Raw genomic sequence first — 16,810 nt, 5'->3', positions numbered from 1 at the left:
TTTTGCGTTTTTTTTTTTTTTTTTTTGATGTTTTGCTTCTGTTTTGATGATGAAGACGGTGAGGTTGAAGATTCTGCTGCTATTTATGATGATGATGAACCTTTATCATCTTACATGCTTGGGTAAGTTTCGAATCTACAAAAGAAGATGAAGATGACGGAGTTCATTTCTGGAATGAATTCTGGTTTGTGATGAAGATTTTGATGTTTTTCCGTCTGTTGTTGCTGCTGATGATGGAGAGGATGAAGATGATGAAGATGAGTTATTGTTGCTGATGAGGAAGATGAAGATGACGGAGTTCATTTCAGGAATGAACTCTGGTTTGTGATGAAGATTTTGATGTTTTTTCTTGATGAAGATAGATTTATGTTTTTCTTCATCGATGTTGCTGCTATTGTTGAACATGATGAATTTGATGAAGTTCATTCTTGGAATGAACTCTGTTTTGTTTTGAAGATGATGATGAAAACGATGAAGATGATGAAGACAGCGATAGATTTATGTTGAAGATGACGATGAAGACGATAAATCTTGATTTTTTGATGTTTGTTGCTCGTGTTGAAGATCTTGAATTTGATGTTGTTGTTGATGATGAAGAAGAAGAAAACGATGACGACAATTTCATGGATCTGTTGCTGCTGTTGTTTGAAGATGATGCTACTGCGGTTCATTTCTACGAATAAACTATGATTTTTATGGATTTTTTTGTGTGTGTTCATGTAAAGAATGAACTCTGTTTTTTAGGTTTTTATATGGAGTTCATTTTTGGAATGAACTCTGTTTTTTTAGGTGATTATACGGAGTTCATTTATGGAATGAACTCTGTTGTTTTGGGTGATTATATGGAGTTCATTTCTGGGAATGAACTCTGGTTTTTTAGGTTTTCTATATGGAGTTCATATCTGGAATGAACTCTGATTTTTTTTTATGTTTTATATGGAGTTCATTTCTGGAATGAACTATGTTTTCTTAGATTTTTTTATATGGAGTTCTGGAATGAACTTTGGTTTTTTTATGTTTTATATGGAGTTCATTTCTGGAATGAATTCTGTTTTCTTAGGTTTTTATATGAAGTTCATTTCTAGAATGAACTCTGGTTTTCTTAGATTTTTATATGGAGTTCATTTCTGGAATGAACTCTGGTTTTTAGGTGATTTATGAAAAAATAAGTAGAAATTAACAGGAGTTTATTTTGACGAATGAACTGCACAAAAAAATAAGTAGAAATTAACCCGGAAAGGTACTTTTGTCCATTTAATATTTTTAAATAATTATGGACTAAACAGTAAAGGCGTTTGACCAAAGGACTAAACTGACATGGGCCACTACAACAAAAACATACATGGATCATTCTTAAAAAGTGTGATTTAAACACTGGTTGTCTGTGATCTTTGCTAGTATAATCTAAAGGGTGATCTATAGATAACTACTCTCCTGGATTGAAAAGTGTGATCTTATCTTAAGCAAAGAACATAAAGTTTTGAGAAATTGAGATCTAAAGACAAGGTTTTTAAAAGACAGGGTTTTAAAAGTTGTGATCTTTCCTCTAAGTTTTCAACCCAAATTTACCCTATAGAAACAGTGCATTCCATTTCTGCACCTTAATTCAAATTCAAAACTGACATAAACAAAATCGGAAAGGCTAATATAAAAACTATATTCCATTGCCATCTGAATCAAATTCATTTCTGAACAAGAAAATGGAAAAATTACATATTTCTGCAGAGTCTACTTGTAACTCAAATCAAGGGTACCAAAACACAGATCCTTAACATCAGAAAAAGCTCATTTAGACTATTCCCTAAAGCACTACAAGTAAGAACAAGCAAATAGTGTCAACCACTAACAATGGAGAATGATGTCAAATCTGAAAATCCAAAGACTTTGAGAATCCATGACAACCTCCAGACTAATGGAGAGTATTTTGTACGCCTTCTTCTGCAGCAAGCCATCACAACCCAGCAACCTGAATACTAATCCTGGTTACCACGAAAACAAGTTTGTACAAGTGATAACGACAATAAGGACATACACGGACCTCTAACGCCGGACGTATTGATGAACTGAGACAGAGAAACACAGGCAAGTACTCTAAGCAGAATTGGCTTTTTTTTTCTCTTTCTGATGGTAGATTTAAGCGTATCTAGCAACCAAGAAACAAGTATTATCTATCCGAAGGAAAATGAATAACTTACTTGGGAACAATTTCCATGTTAGGGTCATGTCCTCTCCCAGGGATTGAGTACGTAAAATGCCCTGTACCTTGAAATCAAGGGCCAACAGCCAGAACTAATAACCTAGAAAATCCAGCAATTTGACGATCATGTCAGCCAAGCACTAACAATTTGTTTATAGAAGGATAATCCAATACAAGGAGATATCCAAATAAAACAAAAGATTTACAGCAGCAATGGATGGCACATCTGATCGAATTATAAGAGGAGTACGTGGTACTTGTTCAATAGCTAGCATAGAACATAAAAATAAGAATATACCATATTGGCCATAAAAAGAGGGAAGAGAAGAAAAACAAGAAGCATAACAAAAATTAAAGCACAGGAGCAATGGTTTACCTTGGTCAAGGTTAAACCACTCTGTGCGGTATGGAAACTAGAATGGAACCTTCGAACTTCGGTACTGCCGCCACCAACAGAAACAAAGTTCCTTGCGTCACCAAGATATAAAGATTGTCTAATTAGAAGACAGCCCATACAATCAAAAGACGCAGAAGGAAGAAAACGCTTCAATTTTTACACTTGATTTCACTGTGACTGACAAAACCAGGGCTCTTATTGCTGAAACAACCTTGATTTCACTGTGACTGACAAAACCAGGGCTCTTATTGCTGAAACAACCTACAACCCCCGATTATATGTCATGCTACGGATTACAAGAGACATATGACAACAAGAGGAAACATAGACAAACCATTTGAGGGGTGATTCCTCTGGCACCATTTGGAACTCAAACCAGTTTGATAGAGACTATCCATAAGCTTTATCCCGATCCCCTTGCTTTGAGCACCTCCTTCATCTTCAAAGGTAACAGAAACCTGCACCATTTTAACTGATTAGTTCAAACCCCTGCTTATAATTCCAACACCAATTCCAACTAATATTTTTGGGATAGGTATAACAACATCATAACATTTTTGAAATTTCTCCTACAGATGCATGCAAAATGTCAGGCAGATGCCACAAGGTACTACTGACTAATCAGCTACTGGTGCTAGAGCTGTCAAAGCTTTTAAACCATGGCTCAAAAGCGCCCAAAAGCGCCGTTTTAAACCATGGCTCCTACAGATGCACGTGTAACACGCCAAACAGAGACAGATGCCACAAGTAAAACATAAGATAACAGTGAAAGCAGAATCCATAAGGTACCTGTGACTAATCAGCTACTGATCCTAGAGCTGTCAAAGCTTCCCCCTGCACCACTTTATTGCCAGCCTGCATTGCAGACATCAGAATGACCTTATTTTTATACCTCTAGTCAATGTAATTATTACTAACTGCACCTCTCCAAACATTAAATGCAAAAATAAAAGTAGACACAGTAAGAAGTTCTTATACTTATGACTCTAATGTCTCAGTGATGGATGCAACCAATTAATCAAGTTTTGACGAAACAATCAAACAAGAAAGTAAGGAGGAAATTCCAAAAAAAACTCTGTACCTCAGCTCCACTGATGCAAAATAGTACAAGAACCACGCAGACATAAAGAAGTACAGTAGCATCAGTAAGACTGGTGCAACAATGACAGATACCACAGCAGCCCTGGCATTGATATGAATAACCTCATTAGAAGAGTCATTTCGGACAGTCTTCAGCATCAGAAGAGACCCGAAGAACCAAGAAACAAAACAAGTTTCAAAAATTACATCTCCCTGAATCATTTCCAGAGCAACAAAGAAGAAGATAAATTTTGGATCACAAGAATCATACACATAACATGGACTTGTAATCCTCATCCCCAAAATCTGCCAATGCCTTGGCTTTCTTATCCCATGGGTTCCATACAACTGTACATCAAAATGCCATCTCCCTCTCAACCATCTGTTCTCAGGATCCCTGCTGCTGACATCTGAAACTTATTGGAGCAACGCCGTCACCTAAGGGATCTGCGCAATTCAAATGATTCTGGATAATGTTAGGCTTGGATTTGCCAAGGAAAAAAAACTAATCAATTACCATACCCTTCGGCAATTATTTTTAGGATTGACATTCCATTATCACTGTAATTTCACTTTAAGCTGTCAATATATCTGATTATTTTAACTCATTTCTTGACCCAATATATGAGATTATTTCATTTGAAAGAAATTTTAGTGAATACGATACTAGTGCTTGCTTTGGTCTACTTCCTAGAGAATTCTGTAACTGAAACTAAAAAGATTAAGTTTTGGGGATGAAGATGGTATTTCTACTTGTATGTTCATAGATATTTTACTCCAAATTGGGGCCAACGACTAAGATGGAAGGGCTAACTGGGCAAAGTTAGGTACCAGAACCCAACTATAGGTTTTCTCAGCCTATACTGGTTAGTGGCACACAAAACCATTAAACATGACTCTCTTTAAAATTGAATTAAAACATTACAAAATGGGATCAAGATTTTCATTACCGCAACTGAGTACGGATTAGTTCCATTGCATACACCAATATCCGCAGTTGATTTCCCGCCGCTAAATCCAGTAATTCGCAAGACCTGAGATGCCAACAGTAGCATTAGTGATCCAAGTGCGAGAAGTGGGAAAGATACGGATACTCTTTAACATAACATACACCCAAAAGCCCAAATATGAAATTCTATCAACTGTGACAAGAACATAGTTATTATCGTTGTTCTTTAAACTATGTCCTGCTCCTGACATCGAAAGGTTTGTAGGTTATAACATTGTCGCCATGAGGTTCTGCAATTGAATTGATGGATGACATTTTTAAACTAAGGATTTCACAAATTAGACAAGCAATTTACAAACATCTTTAATTCATAGATCTATTAGTATATATCAACTCATAACTCAAAAATATAAACTACTTCTAATATCCAAAACAAAAAACAGTAAAGAAAATAAGAGAATAACTTACTCAAAACCAAAAAATAGTAAAGAAACTAATCCTAACCTAGAGTCTCCGGAGGTAATCAAACCAACTGGTGATATTGGTTTTTCCCAATCTCAACGGAGAAAAGTTACATCTCTGCTTCCCTGTTTCCATACATTCAACGGTCTCCCATCATCATTCTTGATGCTATTTCTCAGTAACAGAAAACAAGTTTATGAACAAAAATTTGACATCTAAGAAAACCTAAATCGAATCACACAAAGCAGACAGACATAAATTTAGAGTTTCAAGTGTAATACCAAATCAAACTTCACCGATCTTCCAAACAAAATCGCACTCCATGTTTAGATCGCATACGTCTGCAGGAAAACCAAATCAAAAATCAAAACAACCAAAAATAAACCCTAATTTTTAATCCCAACTTCAATTTCGAATCAGACTCCATACATAATTCAAACAAGAGGGGAAACCAGTTGAATCCTATCTGAATCCAAATGAAATTAACGATTTCAACGAAAACTCCAAATAATCACTTGAATTATCTATGAACTGAAGAAAACTCGAGAGATGGGGGAGAGAGGCATGGAGAGTTTTCGGAGTGAAAATGAAATTAGAGAATTCGAGGAGTAGAAGTCCTCAAAATCGGGACCGGGAGTCCGTTCGATATAAATTCTACGACTCGGTATGATTACCTTGGCCACTCTAATTAGTGGGAGGATCAAGCATAATTGGAGAGATAAATCTTTTTCTTACTGCTGAATAAATAAATTTGACCATGACTCACTCTACTAATTAAAGTTGGCTATATATACTACAACTCCATATGAATCCATGGTCACTCACTTTGGCAGTTTGGTGGGAGTGGGAGCAAGTATAATTGGAGAGATGACGGTGACTGACTTTACCGATTAACAATCCTCACAGGGGCTTCAATCAGTGGGTATTCTGCTTTTATAGGATTTTAATATCCGAGGAGTGGATATGGGGACCAAATCTCTGTATAAAAAAAAACAAATCTAAGAGCATCCACAATCACGACCATATTTGGGGACTATACCCAAATTTGGTCGTGAATTGAAACGTAGTGGGTGAGACTAAACCTAAATACGGTCTGTTTTTCTAGGGTTTGGGACTAGATTTGGCAGCCGACACAGATTATAATCAAATTTGGTGGGGCGAAGATACATCATCCGTTTAGAATCAGGTGAAGGTATAACATCCGTTTGGAATCAGACGAAGGTATAAAATCCGTTTTGCATCAGACGTTATTATAATGTTCGTCCAAAGAAAATGAAACAGATCCTAAATCTACGCCTAACCTCCAAACGTTGATATAAAGCCCGCCTATTAACAGACGCAGACTATACCTCCGCCACACTAAATTTTAGTCTTCTCCCGGTTACGCTTCACCTCCAAAAATGCCAAGAAAATTTAGTATTTGGTTTGATTTTTGGTATTTAATGGAGCCGACGGTTGTGGATGCTCTAAGGTTGGGTCCGTAATGTTTTTTTCCTCCCCAAAGTTACTTTCACCTATATACCGTATGCACGTCAATAATTCTTAAAATTGGCGTTTAGTAATTAGTTTTCGCTGGGAAAAAAGATTAAACCGGCAGCATGAGTTCAAAAATGAATTCGTAACATCAAAATCGTTGGATGATGGAGATGTGACATATCAAACCAAGGACTTAACCACAGTTATATAGATATATGAATTTATAAATATACCCGATATGTTTACAGAATATTTCTGAAACAGAATTTGGTACGCAATCCTAATTTTGGGGCAAGAATTAAAAATGAATTCGCAGCATCAAAATCGTTGGATGATGGAGATGTGACATATCAAACCAAGGATTTAACCACAATTATATTAATGAATTCATAACCGTATGAATTTATATATATGTGACATATCAAATCCAGATATACAACTATTGTTAAGTCCTTGATTTGGTTATGACGTTGCAAATTCATTTTTAAACTCGCGCTGGGAGTCCAAATTTTTTTTCTGTTTTCGCTTTCTCTACTTTGGGTGAGTTTAGTGAGGACACGTTGTGTTTTGTTAGTTTTGATGCTAAGAGTGGTGTAGATAGTTTTATTTTCATACATTGGGTGTTGCTATTCAGAAAGTGGTTGGTGCCCAGTTTGTTGCTCGGTTACCAACTACAGCTTTATACGATTCTTTGTACAATTCCTTTTAGTATTTTTTATTATTATTTTTATAAGATATATTTTATTATAAAAGAAAATAAAAGTATTTTTTGTCGAAGACACTTCCTAAATTCCTCAACTTTTAAGAGCTTAGGAGGTGCTTTAAAAGCTACAAAAGCATAAACCTTTATTGAACCTAAGTTTAATATTTGATTTATCTTTTTTCGGAAATGCTAATTGGCTCCCTATTCTCCACCTCCCTATTCAGCTCCCTACAATCTAAGCCCCACATCCATATCAACATTTGCATTCAGATTCAGATGGGGTTTACCATTCCCCTAATGTGAGGTTTAGATTGTAGGGAGGAGAATAGGGAGGTGGAGATTAGGGAGCCAAATAGCACCGCCGATCTTTTTTTTATCCCTATTTCATTTTATAAATTACTAAAGTTACCCTTAAATTTATACACAATAATTTTTTATTTTTCGTTAATCTTTTTTTTTGAAGCTTGTAAACTCTTTAATCTTTTATTTTCAAACTACAGGTATACCGTTTCATTTAATAGGAAGAATCCCTTCACTCTTTTATTATTACACTATCTCACACGTTGGGCGTTATTTTCGTGAATAATAACCAATTGAAGCTAATATATTTGGATCTAGTATTTTACTAAATACATTTTGATTACTTTTTTAATCAGCTTTAACTTTAATAATTTTTTTTTTGGAAAAGAGAGGGGTTAAGGAGACCCAAACCTTACAAAGAAAGAAAGAAAAGGAAAAAAAGAAAAAAAAACAGCCAAAAAGTCAAAATCCAACAACAGAAAACCCACAACCAAAATCACTCTCTAACACTTTTCCGCTAGCGTCTTCCTGAACTATCTTCTTCATATCTTCTGTAAAAGTATTTGGATCAATTTCTAGGAAATCCCCAACAGGATGAGAACATGCCAGCAAATATGCTGCTCTATTTGTTTCCCTATAAACGTGTTCAATTGAACAGCTCAAAAACATAGCACGCAGACGCTTTATAGACTCCCTTATGTGTTGACACTGCCAAGGAGGTTTGGGGTTAAGACTCTGCATATAAGACACTACAGTCATGGAGTCTGACCACAGAGAGACTTTAGGATGTTGCTTAATCACTGCCAGCTTCAGGCCTACCTCCACTCCCCGAAGCTCATGTTAATAAAAAATTTACCAAACGTCTAATTGTTTTTTTTCTCACAGCACAGCACAAAAGAAAAGTGCTTTTACAAAAACCGCAACAATACCAAACTAAGCTTAAATCTATTATTCTTTCTCTTCTTTTTTTCTTTTTCATTTTAGAAAAAATCTAACACTATTAATGTCATTAAATCTAATACAGTTTATGCCCAAGGTAGAATTCTGAACGGGAAATCCATGGGAGAGAACTTATTTTGGCCATTAGGTGTGGCGGTGGAGGTAGCTTGGGGTCGTAATGTCATGGAAGATCAAAAACCTTAGCGGAAGGTGCAGTATGTATCGTCTAGAAGTGCCAAGAAATTCATGAAAACTTCCCCAAGAACTATCACAGTAAATTTTGTATTGTGGTTAATAATACGATAAATATGGATAAAACATTAGTTGTTACATTCAGTAGCATAGCTTGAATTTTGATTATTTTATAAGTATGATTCCTTGCGTATGGCTTGACGAGTTCTTGTGTGCTATCCTTTATCCATTCTTCTTACCTTTTAACAGGTTTTGGCGACCTCTATTTTGCGCGCTCCCTTCCGTGGTTAACCAACCCAGATAAATGCTTATCCAAAATTTTAAATGTTTAAGGAAATTTTAAATACTTTTTAATTTAGTTTTATTTAATTAAGATTATTTAAGATTTAAAAAAAAGAAATAATAAAATATAATAAAATAAATTAGATAATTTTTGGTTTTCTTTAATAAACCACTGGGTTTCCATGATAAACCCAGTCGAACTTCTTTAATAAACCACTAGGAACACGTTTAAAAAAATCAAAAATAGTACAATTAGGAACACGTTTTTCAGTTCTAATGATTTCGGTTATAAGATTGTCGAAACAAGGTTTTAGATCTTGTGATGCGTACAAGAGTGTGTTGATGAGATGAGGTGGTAAAGAATCACAGTTTTCAGAATTAGGTGGTAACCCATGATCAGTACTTGTGAATGGAAGCTCAGCTAAACAAATGTTGTTGGTTTCTGATGTTAAAAGGGTTGATTGGAGGCGTTTGACGTTGAGAGGAGTACTGACCATAGTGATTTTCATGTTAGGTTTTCTTTAATAAATCTCTCGGTTTCCTTGATAAACCCAGTCGGACTTCTTTAATAAGCTATTTTTGGTTTCCTTAATAAACCACTGGGTTTCCTTGATAAACCCAGTCAGGCTTCTTTAATAAGCCATATTTGGTTTCCTTAATAAACCACTGGGTTTCCTTAATAAACTTAGTCGGGGCTTCTTTAATAAGCCATTTTGGGTTTCCTTAATAAACCACTGGGTTTCCTTGATAAACCCAGTCGGGCTTCTTTAACAAGCCATTTTTGGTTTCCTTAATAAACCACTGGGTTTCCTTGTTAAACCCAGTCGGACTTCTTTAATAAGCCATTTTTGTTTTCCTTAATAAACCACTGGGTTTCCTTAATAAACCCGGTTGGGCCTCCTCATTAAGCCATGTGGGTTTCCTCAATTAAACCCACATTTTACCGATATCAAATAGCTTGTGCGGATTGCACGTACACTATTTTAATAGGGTACAAACAGTAATAATTGAAAGATATATCACTGTCGTCGTACGATCTTACGACGAACAAATCTGTCCCTGGAATGCCTTGAATAGACATATTACCTGTATCCGGATCAAATGGTGGCATTAAGAATGTTCCTTCATTCCAGTAATAGTTTCTATTAATACTTGCACTGCATGCCATCTAGATCATTACTAGTGTCGTACAGGATACACATCTTGACTGACGCTCACGCCTTGTTCTTATTTATCCAAATACAACGGTTGTCTCGGATTGAAGGAAAGGTCATCGCCAATGCTAATATAGCTAAATGACCGTCGATTTGAATCAATTAGTTGTCGTAAAGCCCATGGATGCGAAATCATGTCCTGGGTGATCATCAATCCTTCTCCATGTATTGGTGCCAACAGTCAAGATCTCGCAAACGCATTCATCACTTATGATGTTGTCGTCCATATCCCATTTAGCTACACCCCACAAAGCGACCACTTTGTGTTCCTTGGTAGCAGGATCATATCCGAACTCACAGGAAGATATTGAAGATGATATCATATGAACCGCACATCCGCTTGAATCTAGCACAACATTCGAATAATCTTCTCCAAATTGTTGCCTAACTAATGATGTGACCCAAGGTGTTGATTCTCCAGTGCTGGGGTTATGTACGCAAACACGATGAAGCTTTACGTCGTCTTTTTCCATGTAACAAATCAAACCGGTTAGAAACTTATATGAGGTAGCAGTACTAGGTCCAAGTATTTTCCTCTCGATAGTTGTTGTTCCTCCTTCATGCCCACCTTCACCATCAGATGGTAGCAGTATCTCTGTTGACAACAAATTAATTTCTCTACTTTTTTCCAAATTATACGCCCCAATAAGAATCGAAAAAGGCATTGATGCTGAATTTGATCGAGCAAAGTGTAAATCAATGAAGTATCGATCACTTTTAATCAAAGCTTGCCAAGGTTTGCACACACACTTGAACCTCATGAGTGATTTAACAGGGAGTCTACTCAGAATATCACAAACTAATGATTCATTACAGACTAAAGGATGACTTACTTTATCCACCAGAAGATGATGGAGATGGAATCTGCACAGCTTTTCGAGGAGGCCCGATTAAGAAAATGCCACTGTACTGAATTAAAGATCACCAATCCTTATATACAGTATAAATAAAGCAAAAGCTTAAAGTAAACCCTGAAAGGCTGATGATTTGGCCCGTGGTTGGACAGCTACAAACCCCAACCCTCACTGACACAGTCTAGGTTAAGGTTATTCTGCTGATATGGACAGTCATTGCCACGTCATCCAAGAATATCAAACAAAGTAACCAACCAAGAGAATGAAAGATAGTAACAGATTAAAAGTTCTTTAAATTTCAAAAAAGATCTTCACTAATTGTTTCCTGCGAATCAATTCGCAGTAGATACATAGAAATACATATAGGGATCATTGTCAGAATCATCTGCATCTGTAGACTGGACAGCAACAAAACACTAGGAAATAACTTCAATACAAAAAAAAAAAAAAAAAAAAAAGAATCAGAATCTTATTATATAGAAGCTGTTGAAGCACAATACCACATTCACTGTTGATATAAATATACTTCTCTCTAATGGTTATTCTAAAACTGTAAGCTGGTTAGCCTTCAGTCTCTGAGGAATCGAAAATTTCAAGTGGAAACGACGTACACCACGAAACTAAACTCTTCTTTACTTACCTACATAAAAAATTGTCGATTCTCCTTCAGTAGCAATCAACAAGATAGCACCAAGGAATCGTGCACAACAAAAAGGTTATCAATGAAACCCGACATTGGGATACATTCAAGTCTGTATGTGCTGCGTAGAGTACATTTAACTTTGGGTTGCTCTGTTTTCTTCTTGTTATTACATCATGTGAACTGTACTTGTATTCTGTTTGCACACCATCAATCTGGTGATCTTTTTGAATCTGTGACTTTGAGTTTCTGTCTTTTGACTGCAAAAATATTCTGTATACTGAATCCAACAAATCTAACACTTACAATTGTGCAATCATTAGTTCATTCCATGTATCAGGAATGCCAGGCAAACACCAGTGAAGACAATCTTGCATACCAGGTGTCGCTTTAATGCTGTACCGTGAAATATGACCTTCATCTCTCAACTGAGAAATGGCAGTTATATCCAAAAGCTTAACCTTTGTACCTATCACAGCCCCAGAAGCACTATGATCAAGAGACTCATCTTGTGTAACTTCCTTTCCTCCAGCAAGTGGAACTGTATTATCACAGCTTCCCCCGGTATTCCAATCACCATGGAAGAAATGCCGAGGAGAGATTGTCCTGAAAAAGGCTTTTAACCGTGGATGTGTTGGGAGCTGCTGATCAACCCACTTGACAATACTGTAAACTGTGAAATTTTTGGCACGTCCAATCTCTGCAAGCTTTCTATCGGTGTTGCGGACTCCTCTAACATGCATAACCCATCGATTTGCATTAAGTTTCCCCCTATTCCAATGATGACCGGTATTAAGAACTAAGACATCAAATCTGTCGAGATAACGGCGTAAGAATGCTGGGGGACGATCCAAATGCATGGCCCAGTCTGTGGCTTTGTCACCCGGGTTAATAGGCTCCAAATCACAAAGACTTGCAGACCAATAATAGAGAATTGTGGTATTGGTGCTTGGGAATCGATATGCCCAGCCATCTGGGCGCGTAGCACCACGAGCCTTAACAAGTCCATATTCCCACCCAACATCTACAACATCTTCCCTAAACTCACCACCTGTAACCATACACATCAGAGATTGGAACTGCTGTCTCCCTAAGGAATCCCCAATAATTGCAATCGTTTTGTCCTTCATCCTGTAATGTGACGTCTTTAGAAAGTATAATATGCAAAATTGATACATGACATTAATATAACATATTATATGCATGACAGACACACTTATGGTGAAGGAAATTTTCTTATGAATTTAACCCTTCCGTTTAAATCCTTAACATATTATATGCATGACAGACACACTTATGGTACCTTTTTAAGAATGATTCTCCATCAAATTCTGGCATCTCACAGCTAAACGGCTTCCAGCGAAATTTTTCATAAGCAAAATCTGTCCGCTGAGTCAATCTACAAGCCCACATACCTGACAACCACTGCTTACAACCAAATCCAGAATATAACGGTTTGCCTTCCTCCCATCTGCCTTTGGCATAATCACAAGTTTCTGGTACACAAAAAATTGAAGATACTATCAATAAGAAAATAAACAACAATAACACTACCCATAAAATCCAGTAACTACCAGTCATTCGCAAATTTTGTTTTTGTTTCTTTGGTGGCTATCATACCAACCTACACTTACAAAGTGAACAAACACATACAATTTCTTTATGGACACAAAAATGGATAAACCATGGGTTCCTAATTTAGCATTCACAGCCACAGGGCACTCTTTTTACTGGATTGTATTTAGCAGCAATTAAAATCATATGCAAGGAAGAAAATATACCTTTCTTTTTCATATTGGCAGCAGCTGAGTTATCATTTTCCGCCCCTTGGGAAAAAGTTTGGTTGGAAGAACTTACTGAGTTATCAAAAACCTTTGTCGCATCTGATTTTTTCTCTTTTTCAAGATCTTTTTTAGGACTTGTTTCAGTCTGCGAGACGACCATCGTGATATCTGCACAACCGCAAAAATGTAGCCTCTGACAGTGAGCTTGGTTACTAGAACAAAATATTGCAAAAAAAAAAAAAAAACAGGAAGCAATTTTCAAAATTCAAAAACCAGCATGCGTCACCATCTACCTTTCTGCTCTGCAGTTCTATCGTTATCATCTATGCTTGCCTTGGTAGTGCTCTTCGTAACAGAACTAACTGATGGTACAATCTCCGAACTTTTTTCTGCTTGCTCAGTTGCCGATTCTCCATCTGAAACAGCTCATGAGGTAAGCTTAATAAATAATATCCACTTTGTCGAATTTTGTAAAATGACGGATATGTTAGGAAAAATTGCATGATTGCATGATAAAACCCACCTGATGCTGCCACTCCACCTTTCTTCTCAGCTGTGGAAGTGATCTCGTCTAAATCATCTATAATTTTATCAGGAGTGGTTGTTGAAGAATCAGATAGAGTTACAACTTCAGATGTCTTTCCTGCTTCCTCTGCATCATTTTCTCCTCCTGGAACAGCATAAAATGGTTACCCGAGCAGATGAATAACGAAATATCAAACAAGTAGATTTTCAAAACATACTCATGGCATCACTCTATGTAATACTGTTCACTTTTTACCTTTATTTTCAGTGGAGGAATCAATCTTGTTGCCATCATCCGTATTTGTGGGACTCTTAGTGGTAGAATCAGTATCTACATCTTTATCTGCTTGATCAGTCCTCGACTCTCCTTCGAGATCCGTGTTTGATATTTTCTCCTTCACACTATCATCTGTTTCAGGAGTAGTTTTTGTTGGGGAGTCAATTATTGTAGCCTCATTGGAACTCTTATCTTCTTGATCCATCTTTAAATCTTCTTCTGTAACAGCAGGCAAAATCTCTTCCTTCACACTAATTTCTGGTTTTGTAGATGTTACATCAGGTGCATCTGCAACAATCTCAACAAACTTAAGTTGGACTCATACAATGTTATCATAATGTTTCGATTATTTCTTTTATTTCCTAAGTGCGCCTAAATTATAGTACTTAAAACTGGTATGAAAAACTATTTGTACATTTACACATAACTCACTGTCACATGATTTAGTGATAGATAGCCCGTAAATTAAACCGCTAGTCACTATATATGATAGATAAAACCAAACTCAACAATCTACAGAAGGAAAAAATAGTACAAGTGAGCACAATGCAAACCTGGAGAAGGCACCAATAACTGGTCCTCTGATGGCACGAATGTTGTAAGAAACGAGGATCTGTCCCATGCCCAAACGAAAATTGTTGTGCAAACGAGAGCGATAAGTATAAGAGAGATTTGTTTACCCCTCAATCCATGTAACAATCCTCCTCCTTTCATATCCCTATGCATCCTCTCAAAATTTACTGGAATATTCAAATGTCATCAGCGCTGAGCTCCCACTACCTTATCCACAGAAGAAAACAAGAATAGACTCAACATAAACACCAATTCTTCACAAATCCAAACTTATATGCACCAAATTTGCATGCAAGACGTTAACTTATGAAAAGTGATTCCAACAATCACAGATTGCGTTGGTTGTGGATTCTGCTAGAAAAATCATTCTCACAAAATAATTGCAACAGATCCTTACCAATATCTCGTGGAATATTCAAATGTTATCAGCGATAAGCTCTTGGCCTCCCACTACCTTATCCACTGCAGAAAACAAGAATAGACTCAACATACACCTCACTCCTACATAAATCCAAACCTCTAGCCCCCAGAAGTTGCAGGCAGAATACAAATACAAGAACCAAACAAAACAAAATAAACTAGAATGAAAAGATGATTCCAACGATGATAACAGAGCTGATTGTGGATTCTACTAGACAAACAAATTAACCTCAACCTCACAAGCTAATTGCAAAAGATCCATACTACCAATACTATTTATCTATTACAATAAAACTATATTTGCACAAATCTAAAAATACTGTAACTTGTAATCTCAGTCAAAACCAAAATACCCAATCCAAATTCATTCAAAAGCTTCTTCTTAATCATCAAAAACACAATAATCAGGAAAGAAAAAATGAATCTGAAATCCTGTATCCAAAAACAATAATCTAGGGGGTTTCACATGGATTCTCAAAAAATCAGATCCATTACACTTATACAACATTACCCACAGAAATCCAGGAAACCTTAAACCTTTGAATACATTACATAGAGGGATCTACAATTCCAAACACGGACAACTCAACCTCCCAAGCTAAAACAGAATGCGCCTGATTTCTATTCGTATTGGTAGTTCTCTCAAGAGCTGATTGCCAATTCTAATATAACAAAGAAATCAACCTCCCCAAGCTATCACAACAAAACTAAATTTGCACTAAATCTAACCACAATGTAACTTGTAATCTCAATCAAGCTAAAAAACATTCAATGTGAATTCATTCAAATTACTAAATCAACAAAAATAATACTCAGAAAAGAAACAAACAACAAATCCAAAAATCCTTTATCCGAAACATTTCACATACTAGTATGTTTCTCCACAATCTAGGGCTTCAAATTCAGGTAATCCTTCAATTTGAATAAATTTCATGAAAGAATCAATAAATATCAAAACACACAGACAAATCAATGAATCAATCAATCAGTGATGATAATAACTAACTAAGTAATAAATCCTAATTATTACTAAATTGAAACCATTAATAATCAAATACGTACCAAATCAGATTTCCAGAATGAAGGAGGTTGAAGACCGAAATTTAAACGTTGAATTTAGAGATCAAACAGAATCACAACTGAGAACTTGGTTTCCGGAGAGAGAGCTTATTATTTATTATTATGGATTTGATCTGAAGAAGAAGATGAGAAAATGGTTAGAAATTTTTTTATTTTTTTTTAATGTGAGTCACTGGTTTTTTTATTGTTGATCTAACGGGTGTGAAGGGATTGTTTGAAATAAAATGTAGTAGGTGGAAAAATCCAGAAATAATAAAATATGTGCATTGATTATGGTTGACCGTATAAATACTTGTACATCGTACACGTACGAAGGAAACTGTTATTATGTCACCACATAGATCACAACCACTGGTCATTGAAAAAATAAAAAAGTTATTGAATTATTTGGGTGTACCAACCTGCATATATATGACAAAATACATATCGGTGAGGAATTGGTACACCCCCAAGTAATTTGATACCC

General features: G+C 36.1%; 1 protein-coding gene and 1 long non-coding RNA gene across 14 annotated transcripts; both read right to left on the bottom strand.

Annotated features, from left to right (window-relative positions):
• Positions 1–1,636: 1,636 nt before the first annotated feature.
• LOC113327738 lies at positions 1,637–5,869 on the bottom strand. Of its 11 annotated transcripts, none has more exons than XR_003349185.1 (10): positions 5,515–5,748; positions 5,367–5,426; positions 5,128–5,253; positions 4,625–4,708; positions 3,946–4,121; positions 3,676–3,777; positions 3,384–3,449; positions 2,574–3,052; positions 2,196–2,297; positions 1,637–2,063 (listed from the first exon to the last, which is right to left on the bottom strand). It is a non-coding gene; the product is annotated as an uncharacterized LOC113327738 (long non-coding RNA). The 11 variants fall into 11 exon arrangements; XR_003349183.1 differs by having other exon boundaries at positions 1,637–1,979; XR_003349184.1 differs by having other exon boundaries at positions 1,637–1,966.
• A 5,627-nt stretch (positions 5,870–11,496) lies between these two features.
• On the bottom strand, positions 11,497–16,545 carry LOC113328164 (protein trichome birefringence-like 14). Of its 3 annotated transcripts, none has more exons than XM_026575251.1 (9): positions 16,327–16,537; positions 15,242–15,306; positions 14,826–15,047; positions 14,251–14,559; positions 13,993–14,139; positions 13,763–13,885; positions 13,467–13,637; positions 12,989–13,181; positions 11,497–12,816 (listed from the first exon to the last, which is right to left on the bottom strand). In XM_026575251.1, exons 3-9 carry the CDS (start codon positions 14,995–14,997, stop codon positions 11,988–11,990), a joined length of 1,944 nt encoding a protein of 647 aa, XP_026431036.1. In that variant the 5' UTR covers positions 14,998–15,047; positions 15,242–15,306; positions 16,327–16,537; the 3' UTR covers positions 11,497–11,987. The 3 variants fall into 3 exon arrangements, with proteins under 3 accessions (XP_026431036.1, XP_026431035.1, XP_026431037.1); XM_026575250.1 differs by having other exon boundaries at positions 14,826–15,051; positions 16,327–16,536; XM_026575252.1 differs by lacking the exon at positions 15,242–15,306 and having other exon boundaries at positions 14,826–15,051; positions 16,327–16,545.
• Between the last annotated feature and the right edge of the window lie 265 nt (positions 16,546–16,810).

The sequence above is a fragment of the Papaver somniferum genome, unplaced genomic scaffold (genome assembly GCF_003573695.1).
Source record: "Papaver somniferum cultivar HN1 unplaced genomic scaffold, ASM357369v1 unplaced-scaffold_107, whole genome shotgun sequence".
Taxonomy (NCBI): domain Eukaryota; kingdom Viridiplantae; phylum Streptophyta; class Magnoliopsida; order Ranunculales; family Papaveraceae; genus Papaver; species Papaver somniferum.
This window is presented reverse-complemented; position numbering and strand designations above follow the sequence as displayed.

What these genes read in the sequence shown, in the direction of transcription:
- LOC113328164 (XM_026575252.1), bottom strand. Translation starts at nt 14,997, where the DNA reads ATGCATAGGGATATGAAAGGAGGAGGATTGTTACATGGATTGAGGGGT. An exon ending in AGGTGGAGTGGCAGCATCAG is followed by an intron (nt 13,886 to 13,992) that starts GTGGGTTTTATC and finishes GAGCTGTTTCAG; the next exon opens with ATGGAGAATCGGCAACTGAG. An exon ending in GGAGAATCATTCTTAAAAAG is followed by an intron (nt 12,817 to 12,988) that starts GTACCATAAGTG and finishes GTCACATTACAG; the next exon opens with GATGAAGGACAAAACGATTG.